Below are 18,252 nucleotides of genomic sequence, written 5' to 3' on the forward strand. Positions count from 1 at the left end.
TTTATTCAAAAGTCTCCCTAAAAAGTAGGGAAAAGTTATGGAGAAAATCTTTATTTGCACATAATTAAAAAATTATACATTTTATTATGTGACATTAGTTATGTAATATTCCTTTGAAATGTGATTAAATTCCTTACAAAAAAAAAAATCATTGAAACTGGACCTTTATTAGCAATGCTATATGATATATAAACGTAAATGGATACATGGTACCTTAGATTTTTTATAGATGTTTTTAAAAGTATTTGGGTAGGTTCTCTCAGAAACCTGTTAATCTTCTTTTTAGTTTCTGTAATGACTTATAAACTATTGGAATAACCAGGAACATTACAAATGCTTGTTGGAAAGATAATTAAATTATCCACAAAGCTGACGTAAAAAAAAATATTATTTTAATAGAACTAATTTAAAAAAATGTTGACCTAAAACGCTAGTCATAGGAGTGGCCATATCAAGTAGTTCTTATATTATACATTATTCATTTTACAATATCACCAAATTAATATAAAACAGTGATATCGTAAAATGAATAATGTACTCAAGTAATAAATCTCAAACTCCTGACTCAGGTTAGATAGAACAGGTGCTAACCTGTAGGACCACCTGCATTTCCTACTGTTGGGGTATGTGAGACTGTTTGATCCTAAATAAATATAATTTTCTTTTAATTTATGACAGTGTTTGCTAAACTCAATAACATGTCTATAAATCAATTGGATGTTATATTGATATTGAGGCTTTTATTCTTTGCTTTAATCTAAAAGTAAAATATTTGATTCATTTCAAAATTACTTTTTTAATCGAAATTCCAAGTGATGCAATATTTTTAATATTCTTATTAATATCAAAAGTACTTTATATATATCCTCCCTTTGTGCCCAGCTTGTGTGAAAGAAATAAGAGCTAATACAATAATCAACATCTAATTTAGAACTAATTAAAATTATTCTGTTTTTATTCTGAGATTTTTTAGTCCATGGCAATTCTTTCTTTTTTAAAAAAAATAAAATATATTTTAATGCATCCTATAGCCTCTTCCAATAGGATAAAAATGTATTAAAATAATTTCTTTAAGTTTTCAATTATGATTGGAATACAGTCAAATCTTTTTCATGAGAGATGTTTAAAAATTAAGTTAAGTTGTAATTGAATATGAAAAATGTTGCTCTGGTACTGCCGTCGTTATAAGCATTATATTCATGAAGAACAAATGTAAAACATTGCAATGTAATTAATTCATTGTTTCTACTAGAAAGAAATATTTCCCATATTATTAGGTCATATTGTAACCAACATAGTGGATCCTTGGATTTTTGTTGCTGTTTGAGAATCACTCACAATGAGCAATATAAAACTTTATAAAATCTTCAATAAGCTAATGGAAAACATGCTTAGTATGGTAACATAATAAACAATAGTTTTTTTTATTATATTTAATATTTATTTAACAGACAATAATATATATTTCACATAGTCATATGTTCTCTTTATGAAAAAATAAATTTAGAAGTTTTTCATTTCATAATTTTTAATTAAAATAACAAACAAAGAGCCAGTTAGAGGCCATATGATCACAAATTCAAACAATTACAGTGGCTAGTGTCTTTTCAAAAACTACATGAATACTTTGCTAATTTGGTCTTTTATACATTTTCTTCATTAGAATCATTTTAGCATGTCAAATAAACTTCCCTGTACACTGAAGAGAATTATATATACCAGAAGTAAACCTAGATTTGGTCAACCAGCAGGATAACTCAAGCTACTTTGGAAAAAATCTTCAAATAGACTTTCGAATATCTCCGGAAACAGAGATTTATTCTACAACACAAGAGTTATTTTAAATTAAATTAGTATGTAACCACTTCAAGTTGGTGAATAATTATTTTACTTTGAAACTAGTTCGGAAAGAATATTATACCTTATTTTCTCTTTTCTATTTGTGTTTTAATACAAACAACCTTCAATATGGAAGATTTTTAACTCCTAATTTTTTTTTTTTTTTTTTTTTTTTTTTTTTTTTTTTTTTTTTATGGTTACATACATAATTAACTCCACACTTGATTTTTTTTTGGTAGAGCTCTGTTACATATCCAATAATCAAACTTTAATTAAGTATATTTCATGAAGTTCAGCTGGAAGAAAACAAGAGGTCTAGTTCTTTAGACTAGACTAAAAGAAGCTTACTAAATAGGCTTTACATCTAAACACTGAAAAAACAGAAGCCATAATTCTTACAAAACAGCAACTACTACTCTTATCCCTTTTGCCAAGTCAATAAAATACTTGGAAGTTACATTATACAATATACTGTTATTGAATCAGCATATTAATTTAAAATTATAAAATGTGAGTGTACAAAATGTTTCCATATTTAAAAAAAAAATTATAACTATACCTAAGGAATAAATTAAAACTTAATAAACCAGTATCATAATGTATGCCTGTCACATATCAGGAGCATCTAATTTAACTAACTTAAAAATCACAAGTATTCCAAAACAAAGGTCTAAAAATTGTTAACAACTATTCATATTACACAAGAGTAACTAAGAGTCATTCAGAATTAATCATAGACACCATGCATGAAACATATACAAATTGACTCTTTTCTTTCAATCTTGATCCAACTCTTTAATCCCTGTATTAACTGAAATAGAAAATTATACAAAAGCAATAATTCTTAAATATAAACATAAAACATTCTTAAACTAAACGTATATTGAATATGAAGAAGATGGTCGGGGGAGTAGTCAAAAAGGAATTTGACCGACTCCGACCTTATTCAGAAAAATACAGTCAATCATGTATATATTTATACATATATTGCCATAAAAATCATCAATAAAGATCCTTATTTTATTTTAAGTTTTCTTAACTGTTTTGAGTTTTTCCGTTCATTTTATTTTTACCAAAATGTAAAACAGCCAATATGTAGTAAAGTAAATTGTACAAGGGTGTATCCTCAAATCAATTTAATAATTATTTAACATATTAATAGTCATGAAACTTATATATATTATAAAAACTTATATATATATATATAAAGCTATATGAGTACGCCATTATTATAACTAAACACAATTATTGTGAATCACTACTTTTCATTATCTAACAGTGCCTAACTAAAGCTCATATGGAATTGACAGAATCTGGGGTGTAAACTTATAATAAATTTATATGTGACTAAATTTTCCAGTTATGTTCAAAGCACCACAAAAGTTATCTAAATTGTACGTGCTAAATCTAGCTTGAACTAGTAAAATCTAGCTTGATTTTTCTCTCCAGTGTACAGGTGCCTATAAAACTGCGTGCAAATTAGAAAGGAAATATTGAAGAATATTTATCCTACTGAGCTCATTTCATCTGATTAGTTTTAAAAAATTAATAAATTAGATGTCATTCACAAAGATATAAACTTTATAATATTTAAAAAGTTAATATTGATGGAAAATATAGCTTCTTTATTTATTTATTTTTTTTTTAACAATTCTTCATTTTTGATCAGGAAAATTTAAACCATTTTATTAGTCAATATCAATCCATTAAAAATGAAGATAGAAATATTAATTTTTATTTTAAATGGTGTTTATAACACTGTAATTTAAAGGAGAAGGCACAAAATAGTTATATCATAGGAGAAAAATACAATTTGCATTTATATCCATCTTGTGTTAACCCTACAGAATCAATATCTATATTTTTCTAGAATAATGAAGTTATCTATCTTATTACCCCCAAGACATTTGGTCCTCAATAGCATGATTACAAAACCAAAATTATTAATTAAATGTAACATATTCAGTAACAGGGAGTATATAATGAAAAATATTTAATTAGTATCGACATAACCTTTTTTATTTTCTTAGTTTTGTGATAGTAGCAACTAGAAACTCGACTTAAAAAATTAGGCCATGTTTCCACCATATTTTAGGCTGATCAATTCAACGGCCACAGATACCATTTTTATCTTTAAAATGATTCAAAACTATTTATAAAATGCTAGAAACATTCACAAAACCTATATTATTGTTTCTAGCATTTCAAATGCTTGCTGAACATGATCTATTAAGTAAGGAAAAAATTCAAAGAAGAGTTGTTTAATCCGTGGTTCTTTACCACCAGTGTATCTATAAAAACTACTATTCATTTCTATAAAAATTATAATTCATTAACTTTTCTTATTATAGATATAAACTAATTAGTATTTAGAACATTAGGAGTTTCTTTAAGTTGATTAGGCATCATATAATCTAGCACATTTTAGGTCAACCTTGTTGAACAACCTTTTCTTAGAAACATTAATTTTATATTTGTAGTTCTATTGATAATCACTATTGTTCCACAAAGTACTTTGTTCCACAAGGAACAAAGTCATCAGATTCACAATTAAGTTTGAGCAACCAGTTTCATATACTGAAATATACTAATGATTTTATGGTATTTATTTCTCAGCAAAACGACTATGTTTTTAACTCGGCATTGGTTGTGTTGTGAGCATTTTGCTCCCACTTAAAAATTGGTGTAACTTGAATTATAGTACTTAGGCATGACCAACTGCGTATCACAGAAGGCACAACCTGCAGCAGATTAAATATTTCAGATTTTCAAATAGAATAAATCAGCAAAATCGGTACAACTGCTTTAATTAGGACATTCTTGATGGAACAGAATCAAAATAGACTAAGCAATATAAAGTTCCATTGTTCTAAATGAAGAACCATAAATTTGGAATATTCCAGAAATCGTCAAATAGCTGATGAAATAATGGGATTTTGGGTAGACTAAATACTTATGATTATCAAGGTATTAGGAAATTGAAAATATAAATATATCTTTTGAAAAGGTTTCTACTCACAATTCAGAGTAAACAGGATTGTAATTACAATTCATAAATACCAAAAATACTTATTTAAGTTGTATTTAATATCTTAATAAGGACTTCTAAATTACATGTTTGGGGAAGTAGGATAGATTTTTTAGGAAATCCACTGAAAAATGGTCTACCCCAAGTGGAATCCGGCTATATTTCAATTATTTCATAAGCAAGGCACTAAATTAGCAAAAAAAAAATGCAAAAAAATTAATAAATAAAAATATTATTATAGAAGAGTTAAATTAACGATATGACATACTGTTAGGTTGATAAGTAAAGTATCAAACTTCGATAATTGGCACATGAAACTGACAAAAACGGCTGGTAAGAAAACTATTACGAAAATACTATACTTATTCTGATTGTGTATATAGCCAAAAGTTTATCTGTTAATTTTTATAAATTAATTTATGTTGTTATTTCATTCTGGATATTAAACCAAAAATAATATTAAAAATGAATCGTCATTTTAATTTAGATAAACCATTTAGTTTTGAAAATTTCAATAGCAAATTGTGAAAACCTTTCTAGTTTGCACACCTAAAGATAGCCTCTTTATCATTTGAGACTACTAGCAGGAACATTTGGAGCGAGTTTGTTTTTTGGGCTCAACAAGCTCAACGGTATCCTTGTTCGGCTGCAATGCTCTGTCCACAATAGCTTCCATCCGAGCCATCACCAGGTCCAATAGGAGTTCAATTGATGTGGATACATTCAGGCCCGTCATGGCACTTGTTTCAAGATATGGGATTCTGGAAATATAATTACATAAAAATAGGTCAATTAAAATCACTAATTTTTTTTTTTACTTTCACTTATCGATACATAAAATATAGAAGCTGCTGTTTTAAAATGAGCAAGGATTAATTTCAACTCAAAGTAGGACAGTAAGCGAAAGGTTTGTAAAAACTTTGCCCGCTTCAATCTAGGGCAAAGTGAACTGGCTCCTGGAAGGCCACAAGGTGGAGGAGGAGCAGAAGAGAAATAACAACCAACAGTTGAAAAAACTGGAAAAAAGACACCAAATGATCAAAATTTTAAATTCTTACATTTACAACTTTTTGTTAATTACACTGCAGCTGCATGCCTGCATTGCCCACAGAGTAGGATAAGGCTGAATAAATAACTAAAATAAAAAAAAGAAAGTTTTGTGATCTGCCTATTACCACCACTTTTTTTTTCCATAAATAAGAAAGTCATTAAATCCTAAGAAAAAGTTGTAATTTTACTTAGATGTTTGGAATCTTGAAATTAGACAATTGTTAAAAGTAAAATACAATTAACATAAATTATTATTATTAAGCACTAGAAATTATTATTAACAGAGTCCTCACCTTGTGAAAAGAATGTGATAATGTAGAAGTAAATTGTTAAATGAATGGAATATGGTCCGGGTGCAGTCAAATAAAACTCAAATAGTAAATGGGTTTACTATTTTTATTTGAGCCAACGTTTTGCCCCAAGTTGCAGGGCTTCGTCAGGGCTGTTTTGATGGAAGTCAAAGTCAGCATGATTGTTGTTAAATAGTTAAACTCAATGAAATATGAATATAAATGTTTATGAATCAACGTTGGCATTGAACAGCCTACAATTGAAAAACAAATTTTAAATTGGTTATATCAATTTTAAGAGTCTCTTTGATGATGACTTGAGGGCTGAAACTTTGGGGCAGAATAAAGAGAGTGAGAGAAAAGGTTTAGAAGAAAATAGTTTTAAAACAACAAATGTTTTATCAATTTTAAAATCAAGTATTTAAAAACAAAAGTCAGGCTTCTTTCAAAAGATATGGTCTCTAACAACAGCTATATCAACCTTGATTTAAAAGTCATTTCAACTTTTTCCCATATTATGTCTAAATCTTCTAGGTCGTTTACTTGTATTTCAAAAACAGAGGTGTTCATTTTTACCCGGCCTGCAATCTATTTTAACTTACTCAATTTCCTAGAAGTTCTAATAACTAAGCTCATTTTAATTTGGTACAAGTTTAATAATGATATAAATAAAATCAAAAATTTTTTTATGACTCTGCATGATAATAATTATTTTATTTTATTTTTTCCTAAAACCTTTCACTTACCCAAACTGTTTTGCTGCTTCCCTAGCCCTGCCCGGGCTGATCACTCGTTTTTCTTCAAGATCGGCTTTGTTGCCACAAAGGACTATGTCTGGCATCTCGCAATAGGCATGAACCTTAATTAAACCAGAATAGTTAGTGTTCAAAGAAAATATTTTTAATGCAGCTGAAACATTATATTTTCATCTACTCAATTGGCAAATCTTTGGATATATATTCTGAAATATTTGATGCGCCTAGTTGTAACTTAAATGAGCTATTCAAAAGTGGAAACAATTTATATAATCAAGAAAATTAGATTTATTATAATCTTAACTAAATATCAACTAGTACAAAAAAATGTATGAATGCGTATTCTATCATTTACCATAAGTATAATTTTAAGACAAAGAAAGTTAATTACATCACTAATTATAAAACTCGCTAAATTTTATAAAAATTTTCTTGATTATAGTATCCTTGAGAGACAGTCCAGTAAGTACAATGATCCTGCCACATTATTTATCTCTTAATTAATTGTCAGAAACTCAGTTTTTTATGGCTGAGTCAATCCAGAAAGAGTGTCTACTAAACCTTGGTTCTCTCCCTAGCAAAACCAACTAATTTTCTTTCAAATGAAATTGCAATGCTAAGTTTAGATTAGATCTACATTTGTTTAACATATGAAGCATTTTAACCACTAATCTACCTCACTCCCTAAAAGTGAGTTAAAATCGGAGATGACATTGCCTAATATCATGTTATAAATAACATGTAAACATGATACTAACATTTTTAAAAGATTTGCTATGAGAAATGTCAATTACAATTTTTGAAAATAAAATTTGACTTTTTTTTTACTAATGATTCAGTAAAATGTTTAATATTAGTCCCTATTACTCAGCATAAACAGTAGGCATCAAAATATTATGAACATTATTCTAAAAACAATGTTACCGACAACATTTTGATGTCAAAGCACCTTTAATGTGCTAATTATAATAAATCTTTAATACATAAAGATAGTTCACAAATATATGTGATAGTTGTATAACTATTGTATTTACTTGTTAACTATCATAGTTGAATTGTGACCCACAAATAATATAAAAGCTGCTATAAATTTTCTGGAATTTAAGAAATGAAATGTATTTAGTTTCATAAAATATCAATAAAATAAGAGTACAATCAAAATGTTATTAAATAAAATAAAATGACATATTATTACAACCACAATATACATTATATAGAGGATGTTGTGGCCACTTAAGCAAATACATTTTTAAAAAATAAATAGCATAAATGCATCAATTTTGCATTTAAATTTAAATATGAACTATAATCAACTTAAAATATAAATGAATTCATACATTAAAAGTAAAAACATTGTAAGCCATTGTGGGAAGTTTTATGAAAAAAAATCTTTTAAAGCGCATATTGACTAAAGCTTTAATAAATGAACTTAAGCCACAGAAGCAAAAAAAATTTATAAAAGAAAATATAAAAACAAATGTCCTAAAATAATTTATTTTATAGAACAGAAATATAAAGTAGTAGAGATAGGTTATAAAGATAGGTTTGTTTAGTAAAGCAGCTATAAATTTCATTAAAAGAAATATATTTCAAACTTGACCATGCTGATTGTACTAAACAAACTTTACGGTACAAAGGTTTGAAAGTATCCACTAATTTGATTATTTGAAAACATAATTTACAATGTAATAATTCTATCTTTTAAAATATTTCTCAATACCTATGTTTGGACACATTCAATATCAAATGTAGGTCGAAAAAATAAAAACATGTTTAAAATATATGAAATCTACAATAATAAAATATAAATTATATAATCAAATAAATGAAGTCGTAAATTTAAAACCAAATATCTCAAAAATCATTTAAAATAAATTTTAAAAATACCAGAAAAATATTAATCCATTAATATTATAAAATTACTTTTTTAAACCACTTGACAAATTGCTTATTTAGCTGTTCCTGTCTTCATATATGGTAAATAGTATTTTAATATTTATAGAGCAAAAAGGTCACCAGTGAATGTTTTATATCATCGAGTGTTTAATGTTAATAATTAATATTAAGTATTCTAGTTCAAATATTTCTTATACAGTACAGTACATAAAACGAGGCCACTATTTGGTCAAGAAAGAGGTAATGGAGAGGACTATTAAAAAACATGGAATAAAAAAATATAATATCATATCAAACTGGAACTAACATGCATTTTACTAAAACGGGCTGAAGGGTCAGGTACTGTTCTTTGTGCCATAAAGAAAATGAGGCAGAGGAAAGTTTTTCAAATAAATGTGATCTAGAGGTAGCATACAAACCATGAACCATTAGAATTAAAAGATACGGTCTTGTCCATCAAGCCGTTCCAGCTGTCTTCAAATACATGGTGAACTTAACATCTAAAGAGTAATAGCTCTACATAAAAAGAAAAATCTATATAACTTTATCCTATTTATTATATTTTAAGCAATTAATATTTGAAATAAGAAAGTTAAAATATTTTAAGTTAATATTAACATTAAATTTATTAGTTTTAAGACATAACTCTATTGCCTATTATCAACTTTTTTTTATGTTAGTTGCAACTTGGATTACAGGATGTTTAAAGTTTTTAATTTTTTTCAAAATGATAATTTCTTTAGATTTGAATAGCATTTTACTTCTTCTACTACCTAAGACAGGAAGCGTGTTAATCATGTGAACCAAAATCTTTAATATCTCATCAAATTGGCAAATAAAGTCCTTTGAGTCTGAAAAGAGTGATTTTTAAAAAAATGTTAATATTTCAGTCCTCTGCTTATATGATTATAATTTTAGTAAATCAAAATTGATAGTGGCAAAATATCTCAGTTTTATTTGTTTTGATTTTTATATTAATTGTATATTTGTTTACAATTATTACTTAATTCACACTTAACAAAAATTGGAATTTTAAGAAGAATTAATAAATTTGTTTAAATATTTGAATGTTATTTATCATCGAATACAATTTAAAAATAAAGTGATAAAAATTTAGTCTATACAAATAAGAGTCAACAAAGTTGAAAAACAGATGCCAAAAGTCTCTGTGATATTAAAAATAAAATATGAACAGTTTCAAATGAACACTGCCATTCCAGCTCACATGGAAGTTTTTAATAGTGTTAATCTTGAAAGTAAATAATTGGAACATATAAATATGAACTATTTAAATGTTCTGTATAAAAAAATTAAAATTATTTATTATATTAGGTTGGGATACAGCAAGCTTATGACTGAATTTAAAATTGTAAATAATTTTACTTATTATGGTGAGAACTTTGTAATGTAGAAGTAAATAAGAATTTATTTTAAAAAAATAATAATAACTTAATAAATACCACATTTACCTGAATATAGGTCAAAGTTTTTCCTGAAATTATATTTGCTAAAAAAAGGAGTCCACCTATGTTCGATGTCGACTTTTATTCAGATTCAATCTAGGAAAATTTGAGATCAAGCAAGCTTAGGACTTTTAAGTCACTTTGTTTTCATCATGGGAGACTATATACTGTTTACATTTATAACAAGTGAAAAACGATCACTCGTTATCACAAATTTTAGGATAAGAAAATTAAATGAAAAAAAATATTGAAAACGGAATCAGAGATGATACATTCATAGAAAATGGTATATTTAAAGTAACAGATGAGAAAGAAAAAAAAGGCTGTATGAATGAAAATTGAAATATAAAAGTTTGAATGAAAATGGAAGAATGTTTACTTCTTCAGAGTCAACCTATATTCAAGAAAATATGATAAATAAGGAAACAAACTCAACTCAAACAATATTAAATGCAATCAAAGAATGCTGAAAGATAATGAATAATCAAATTTTATTTTAAATAAACAAAGAAGTCCGTAAAATAAATTTAAAAAAAATTACCATAAAGAAACACTAAAATAAATGTATTTTCCAAAAATATATAAAATAATAATGAAAATGTGCAAACCCAATAAAAAGCATAACAATGCTTGGAGAAAGCAGAAAAGCGAATTGCAAACATTTTGATCTATCAGCATGAAAGGAAAAAAAAACGCAAGAGGATAAAACTGTACTAAAACAAATAAATAATTTCAATTAATACTCACTTTGAGCTGCTCGAGCCACCCGCGAACGTCGAGAAAGGACTGTTCGTTGGTGAGGTCGAACAGGAGCAAAAACCCCATCGACTCGCGATAGAAGGAGGTAGTCAAACTACGAAATCTACAGCCAGTGTTAGTTAGGGCTAATAGGTCAAATCAGAACAGTCCTCATTCATTACATAGGCGTGCTAAACATTCATTGTTTCTAGAGTCTATACAAGAAATATTTATGATGAAATCAAGTAGTATTTATAATTAACAGGAACGGTCTCACTGCGATATCAAATAGTAATTTGAATAATAAAATGCTGTACTCACTTTCACCAATATTTCTTTATTACCCTTTTACAATGTTTAGGCTACTTATGCCATCTACAGGCCAACTGCTTTCTTATTGTACATTGTTTAAATCACTGTCTAACCTAGACCATATCTTAAATTCATTACACTAGTTATATTTAATAATTGTCAGTTTTGATACGCAATATTCTAGCCTGTAATTTATCTTTTATGGCATCCATTCCTTCACTATTACACATGATAAAGTTACATTTACAGAAGGGAATTTTATTTTGATTTCTTATTGAACTCATATATTACAAAAAGGTAAGAACTTTATTTAAGGTTACAAGGTAATAATTTATTTAAGTTATATTGTATAATTTTGTAAAGCAATATTAACTTGATGTCATGAATACTATTTTATGCAGTATAATACAACTGATACAACAATCAAAGTGAAAATGGGCTTTGATAAGTTTTGTCACTAAATATCAGCTGTACAAATAAGTTTCCGCCATTTTCTATCAAAAATTAGGAATTTATTGAGAAAGATTAAACATTATGTTTTATTCAAAGTATTGCCCATCACTAGCCACTATCTCCCTCCCCCCTCCTCTTTCTGGCAGCATAAACATGAATTAATCCAATTTTTGGTATCTTCATATAATATAAAGCACTGCTGATATAGGTGATGTTCCATCCACCAGAACAAGTGATAGTCAGGAGGGGCAATGTTGGTGAATACGATGGGTGGAGTAGGATTTCCCAACTAATTGTTTTCAAATAGATTTTGACCAGTGCCGAAACATGTAGATGAGTTTATGCAGGAGAATAATTTTGTGGTCTCTGGAGTAGTTAATGGGTGCATTTTTTGTTAAGCCCTCGGCTCAATCTCATTAATTATGTTCTGAATAAAGCTCCATTAATGGGTTCACTAGGTTTGAACAACTCATAATACTAATCCCACTAAATACACAGCATAAGTTTTTTTGTGATAATATGGTTTGGCTGTCGATGTTAAAGAATGGCTAGATGGTCCCCATAATTTTTGCCGCTAGGGGTTATCACAGTGGATCCATTTTTCATCAGCAGTGAATATACAACGCAAAAAAACCTCTTTATTATTGATGACAAGTAGCATTTCACTAATGCAAAATAGGCGTTCAACCTTTCTCAGCTTCAGTTCATTTATTTCAACCCACTTACCATGTTTTTAAATCATTTCCGATCTAAAATAATGTAAGATTGCTTGTTGAGTCACCTATACTGTAAGTTCTTTTTGTATTTGGGACAAATCTTCTTCCAGTAATACTTCCAATTCTGTATCTTCATACACTTTCTACCTACCACATCAAGCTCACCATTTTTATACTTTTGAAACCATTCACAACAACTTCTCTCGCTTACACCAGCTTCACCATATGCTACAAGCAATCAATGCGCTCAGCTACAGATTTTTTTCAAACTATTGATGTAAATTAAAAGTTCCCACAAATGATACTTATTCAACACAAAACTTGACATTTTAACACAAAAACAAAAATTATAAGATTCAGATAAATAATCACTAATGCATCAAGGTTATATTGATACTAGATGACCAAATTTCATATAATTTTCAACAAAACCTTCAGGTGGGACTGTCTTTCATCAAATGGTGGAAACTTATTTGTATTCCTATATATTTGTAGTATGATTTCAAATATTTTTTACAGTCAAGATGAAATTAAAGCACTAATAAACAACTTTTTTTTTTTTAAATTTTAAATATTTGTTTTGATCAAAAGTTTCTCTCCACTATAACTATATACCTTGCTATATAACAAAATATCTGTGATTCAAGAAAAATCTAATTTTTTACAGCTTTAATTCTTTAAAAACACCTGTCCAAATATGCATCAAGAGTCAATGGAAAATGTGAACTAAATAATGATGATGAACAATTTGCAGCAATATCTCTTCTATGGAGTAATTCTGATTTAAGTTGTTAGAGGAAAATATTTCTCACACACACCCTTCTAGCATCTTCTGACATGCAAGATGTTCCCATATTTTTCTATATTCAAGTTACTATGTTCATAAAATTCATTTTTTAATTTTTTAGAGCATCCGGACATGTTCATTAAATGTTGACGTTTTGAAAATATGAATGGTCAGAAATTAATGAATTATCTGTTATCTGTTAGTTTGTAAAATGTTCTTTTGTACAATACTTGTTCAAATATTTTAGAGCAGATGAACATTAAACTAAGTTAATGGTATGATGAAGGATTGTTATTCCAATAGAAATAGAAGTTTAATTTATTCACATTGTGACAAAAATTTTATCCGCTTAACGATTTAAACTGTACTACAAAGAAGCATTGCTATATCGCTTTTATACAGCTGATTTTTTCCTATTTTCAACAAAGTCTAGCACTATACAAACAAGCTATTTTGAGGCAAAGCAATGTCTATTTAATATGAGTACATCATGCCAAAGAAATAAACATCTAAATTTACGTGTTTCAATATCAATACATGGACAATGTCAAATAAAAATTGTGCTAAACCATCTTGAGTTTATTCATTAGCCCATATTATATGCCTACAATATGGCCAGATTTAGCTAGTAAGTGAAAAGTAATAATAACCTGCATTAATTTATATCATCTTCTGACCTTCGATAATACAATTGTTTTGTATTTTTGTTTTTTCAAACAATTTTAAAAATTGTTCACTACCAGTGATTTCCAACCCATAGAAATCTGCGGACCACTAAACCAGAAATTAAACCAAGTGCAGTCCACCCTATTCCTGACTTGTGAGAGAGGGATATCCCTCATACTAAATTTGCAAAAGTTGGTTGCTTAAAAGTGCATTTTGAATAACGTTTATTATACATTTACCTATAAAAAACATTTCAGCTGAACACAAATATCAGGAAAAATAATGAATAAAATAGTTCTAAAAATAAATTATTACAAGGATATATGTTGCCAGACCCTCCTGCAACCCTTCCAAGGCTCTTGCGGCCATCAGTTGGGAACCACTATCATATAAAAAAGAAATATTTCACTGCTAAAAGAAGCATTCTGCTTTTAGATACAATTTCATACTATAATTTAAAAATTTTAAATTATACTTGGATATAATGTATTTAATATTAATACTGTTTGAATATAATTAATGTTTTGTTTTCACAGAACAAAACAGACCATCATTCATGAGTCTGGACTGTGATAAGTCTTTGGATAGTTTAATTTTTCACTTGTATATGATCAGCAATACCTTAAGTTAACTCTTTCTTTCTCCGAGAAGAAAAGTAGCCACTAATTTAGTTATTCTCTTGGATATATATTTCACAAATGTTTAACAAATATTCCGTTAATTTAAAATTTAAAAAGCTGTTGAATAATTTGCAATTGGACAAACTAAATAATTGCCTAAAAAATTAAACTTAAAAATTCCACCTTTTTGTTTCCTAGGCCATCGTCAGTAAGCTGAAGCATGCTTAAGATTATAACAAATCAGTTAGAAATAAAACATTAAGTTCTAGAGTTGACAATCACATAAAAAGTTACCTTTCTTGGCCTGCAGTATCCCACAGCTGTAAGCAGATTCTCTTAGTTTTTCCATGGATCTTATAGGCCTGAACAGTAATTGTACAATGAACATTTACGAAATATTCAATAAAATAAAAATAACAAATTAACTCTGCAATACTAACCTTCTTAGCAGGTATATAAAATAAATATTAGTAGTATTAGATAAATAATATTAGAATATAACAATAATTATGACTAAATTTTACTCACACTTGGAGTTTTAAGACAAAAATTACTTTTTTAAGAATTTTAAACACATTTATATAAATAAATTTAATTACATAATCTTAATATAACAAACCCGATTATGAAAGAAAATTCATAGTTTAATTTTATAAGCTTAACTACTTATCTTTTCCCATAGGAAAAATAATAAAATATTAATAATGATCACTGCAACCAAGCAAATTATTTTTATATTCTTATTAATATGAATATTTATTTACATTTTAGTATTTCTATTATACGTTATGTAAGAGTAAAAGTATTACTTTTTGCGTGAATGTTACTCATTTAATTGTACTGTTAAATATAACATGAGTAAAAAATCTTCACTTTCTTGAATGAAAATATATATAATTCAAAATTCACAAGCCCTAGCACAAGCAACAAAATCTTTCAACAGCTAATACCGTAATGTCTTTTTTCACTACAAATAGTTAATAAAGAAATAGAGAGCTCTAGTGTTGTCTCAATGGTATTAGTAAATATGATTATATTTACCCACATTGGTATTCTATGGTTAATCAATTATCAACTGTATAAATTTTGAGTTTTTTATAATTCTAATAACATAAGTATAAATAAAATATAAAATTGAATGATTATTTACCACTTTCTTGACTCGAAAATCGATGCCAACAGTAGAAATGAATTTTGAACTGAAAACTCCATCAGTATACTGATACAGTACACTAGTCTTTCCAACACCAGAGTCACCAAGGAAGAGAAATTTTATAAGGTAATCGTAGTCATCACCAGCGATCATCCCTATATTAAATAAATTTGATAAAAAAGAAATATTGATAAAGTCGCAAAATAAAAACTGATCATTAACAGTAATAACATTAATAATTTAACGTATAAAAAACTGAACTCAAATAAATAAGTTTTAGATCTCAAACCAAGCACTGTGCTCTTGTGTTTGTTTTACTAAAACTATAAGCAATAATTTGTATACAATAAATTTAAAGACAAAAAACGTGAGAAGAAATATATCCTAGAATTCACCAACCATGCTTTGCTCAACCCACTTTCAACTATTCCTATAAATGCCACAAGTCATCTTGGTGCAAGTTTAGAACTGTCAATCAACATGCTGAATGAGTGTGTACTACCTTACATACAATGAGATGATGGTCGACCTTTGTTTTTCTTTTATAACCTAATAAAACAGTACCTAATAAATTCATATTTATGCGAATTTATGTCCATTCCAAACTGAATAGGATCTTCTATGGAGTTAGTTGGAGAGTTAGTTCATCCATCCTACACAAGTAGAAGTTGACAGCTGTGATCCAATTAAAGCAGTAATAATAATATAGTTTATAACCTACAAGAGAATATTGCATATAATTGAGTTCATGCCCAGCAGTCATTTAAAGAGGCAAAAGCCACCAAAATTGGCCAGAAACTTTCTCCTCGGTCTTGCACACACCCCAAACCAGGTAGTAAGGTGATCGAACATGCTCAAAATCGTTAAGGATGGATAAAATTGTATGCTCTAAGCAATCCCACTGGAGGAATCTTGCATGAATATTGTCATTATCTATTTCTAACTCTAACAGAGGTATAAATCTGTTTGATGAGGCTTCTATCAACTAAGTATAGTGACTTATGGCAGACTTTTTGGTTCCACTTGACTGATAGACATAATGCGTCTGAGGCTTACGAATCTTATGACCAGTACACAGCCTTAGAATCTGGTGCATGAAGAGGATAGGGATCTAGGGTACCATGTCAGGGGCTGGGACAAACAAAATACAGGACAGATGCATGGCATGAAAAAATACAATGAACCCTTTCCGAGTCTTCTGTACCACGAATGAAGAACCCAAAAGTGGAGGGTTGTCTCTTCATACACAGTTCTTTCGTTTGGGCTGTACCTCAGTGACAAGATCCAACAATCGCACAAACTATGAAAAAATTCACAAGGGCTAAAAAGCTCATACATACGATGTATCATGAATAAAACTAAAGAAAAATCAAACACTTTTATTATAGTTTTAATAACCTGACACTCAATAATGCAATAATTAATTAATAAGTTAACTTCTGGACAGCGTACGTATATACTTCATCAGTTTATATTATACTACAACTCAATAGATAGCACATTTAAAGAAAAACTTTAAAGATGCCAAATTTTTAATGAATGCAATATCCAATAATTTAGAATTATGGGTGTTTAATCAGAACTGAGGAAAATTAGTTTTATTTACAAATAATTGGATTTAATTCAGTGATGATAAAATTGTAGTCTATACATTTTGCTAAATATATATAAAATAAACTAATATTTCATAGGTATATCACTGAAATTAATAAATAATGTTGCAACCAAAGAAATTTTAGAGGATCAAAATCTAGAGAGATCATAAACATTTTATCCTTCATATCACTCCAAATAGGATACAAGTAAATACAACAAGAATTTTATAAAATACTGAAGAAAAGATTTCTTAATAAAAAAATTTATTTTGAATGCTCCAAAAATTAAATGAAACATTCAATAATAACATACAACCTAAATAGAAAATTTCATATATTTCAATGCACTTGAACCTTTCTTTTCATTACCTCTAGCAAGTAAACTTGGTCGTAAAATAATTGTAAAAACTAGCTTCTACTAAAATGTAAAAACAAGTTTCTGATTTAGTTTTATCTGTATGACGAGTAAAACCAAAACACTAGATTAATATAACCAAATAAAGATTATGCAACAGGTTATATTACAACAGCTGACTCCTACAGGTTTCTCTACCTGCCCATAGAAGAAGAAAATGGGAGTCCATCCTTCCCAGTTGATTGATATTTTAAGTTCTGACTTCGTTTTTTAGCCTAATAATCCAAGCCCCTCTTGTAAAGGTAATTTTAATCAAAGATGTACTATCTTTGATGTAGAAAATATTAAATAGCAAGAAACTATCGAGAGCGAGTTTCAATCTCCCCTCCTTTGTTTGATGTTATCTTTATGAATCAATGGTTGAAACGATATAACAAACTAACACCTCATTCAGCAAATATAAAAAAGCTATCATTCTTTTCTTGCCTACTTTCGTATACCCGAGTCCAAATGTAAGATTTTTTTCTCACTAAGCA

General features: G+C 28.0%; 1 protein-coding gene across 1 annotated transcript; it reads right to left on the reverse strand.

The window, feature by feature from the left end:
• Positions 1-1,419: 1,419 nt before the first annotated feature.
• On the reverse strand, positions 1,420-17,890 carry LOC106686320 (ras-related protein Rab-27A). Its single transcript, XM_014429539.2, has 6 exons — positions 17,731-17,890; positions 15,764-15,921; positions 14,908-14,975; positions 11,069-11,183; positions 6,954-7,066; positions 1,420-5,628 (listed from the first exon to the last, which is right to left on the reverse strand). Exons 2-6 carry the CDS (start codon positions 15,917-15,919, stop codon positions 5,448-5,450), a joined length of 633 nt encoding a protein of 210 aa, XP_014285025.1. The 5' UTR covers positions 15,920-15,921; positions 17,731-17,890; the 3' UTR covers positions 1,420-5,447.
• Between the last annotated feature and the right edge of the window lie 362 nt (positions 17,891-18,252).

This window comes from Halyomorpha halys, unplaced genomic scaffold (assembly GCF_000696795.3).
Source record: "Halyomorpha halys isolate HHAL.00 unplaced genomic scaffold, Hhal_1.1 Scaffold808.1, whole genome shotgun sequence".
Lineage (NCBI taxonomy): Eukaryota > Metazoa > Arthropoda > Insecta > Hemiptera > Pentatomidae > Halyomorpha > Halyomorpha halys.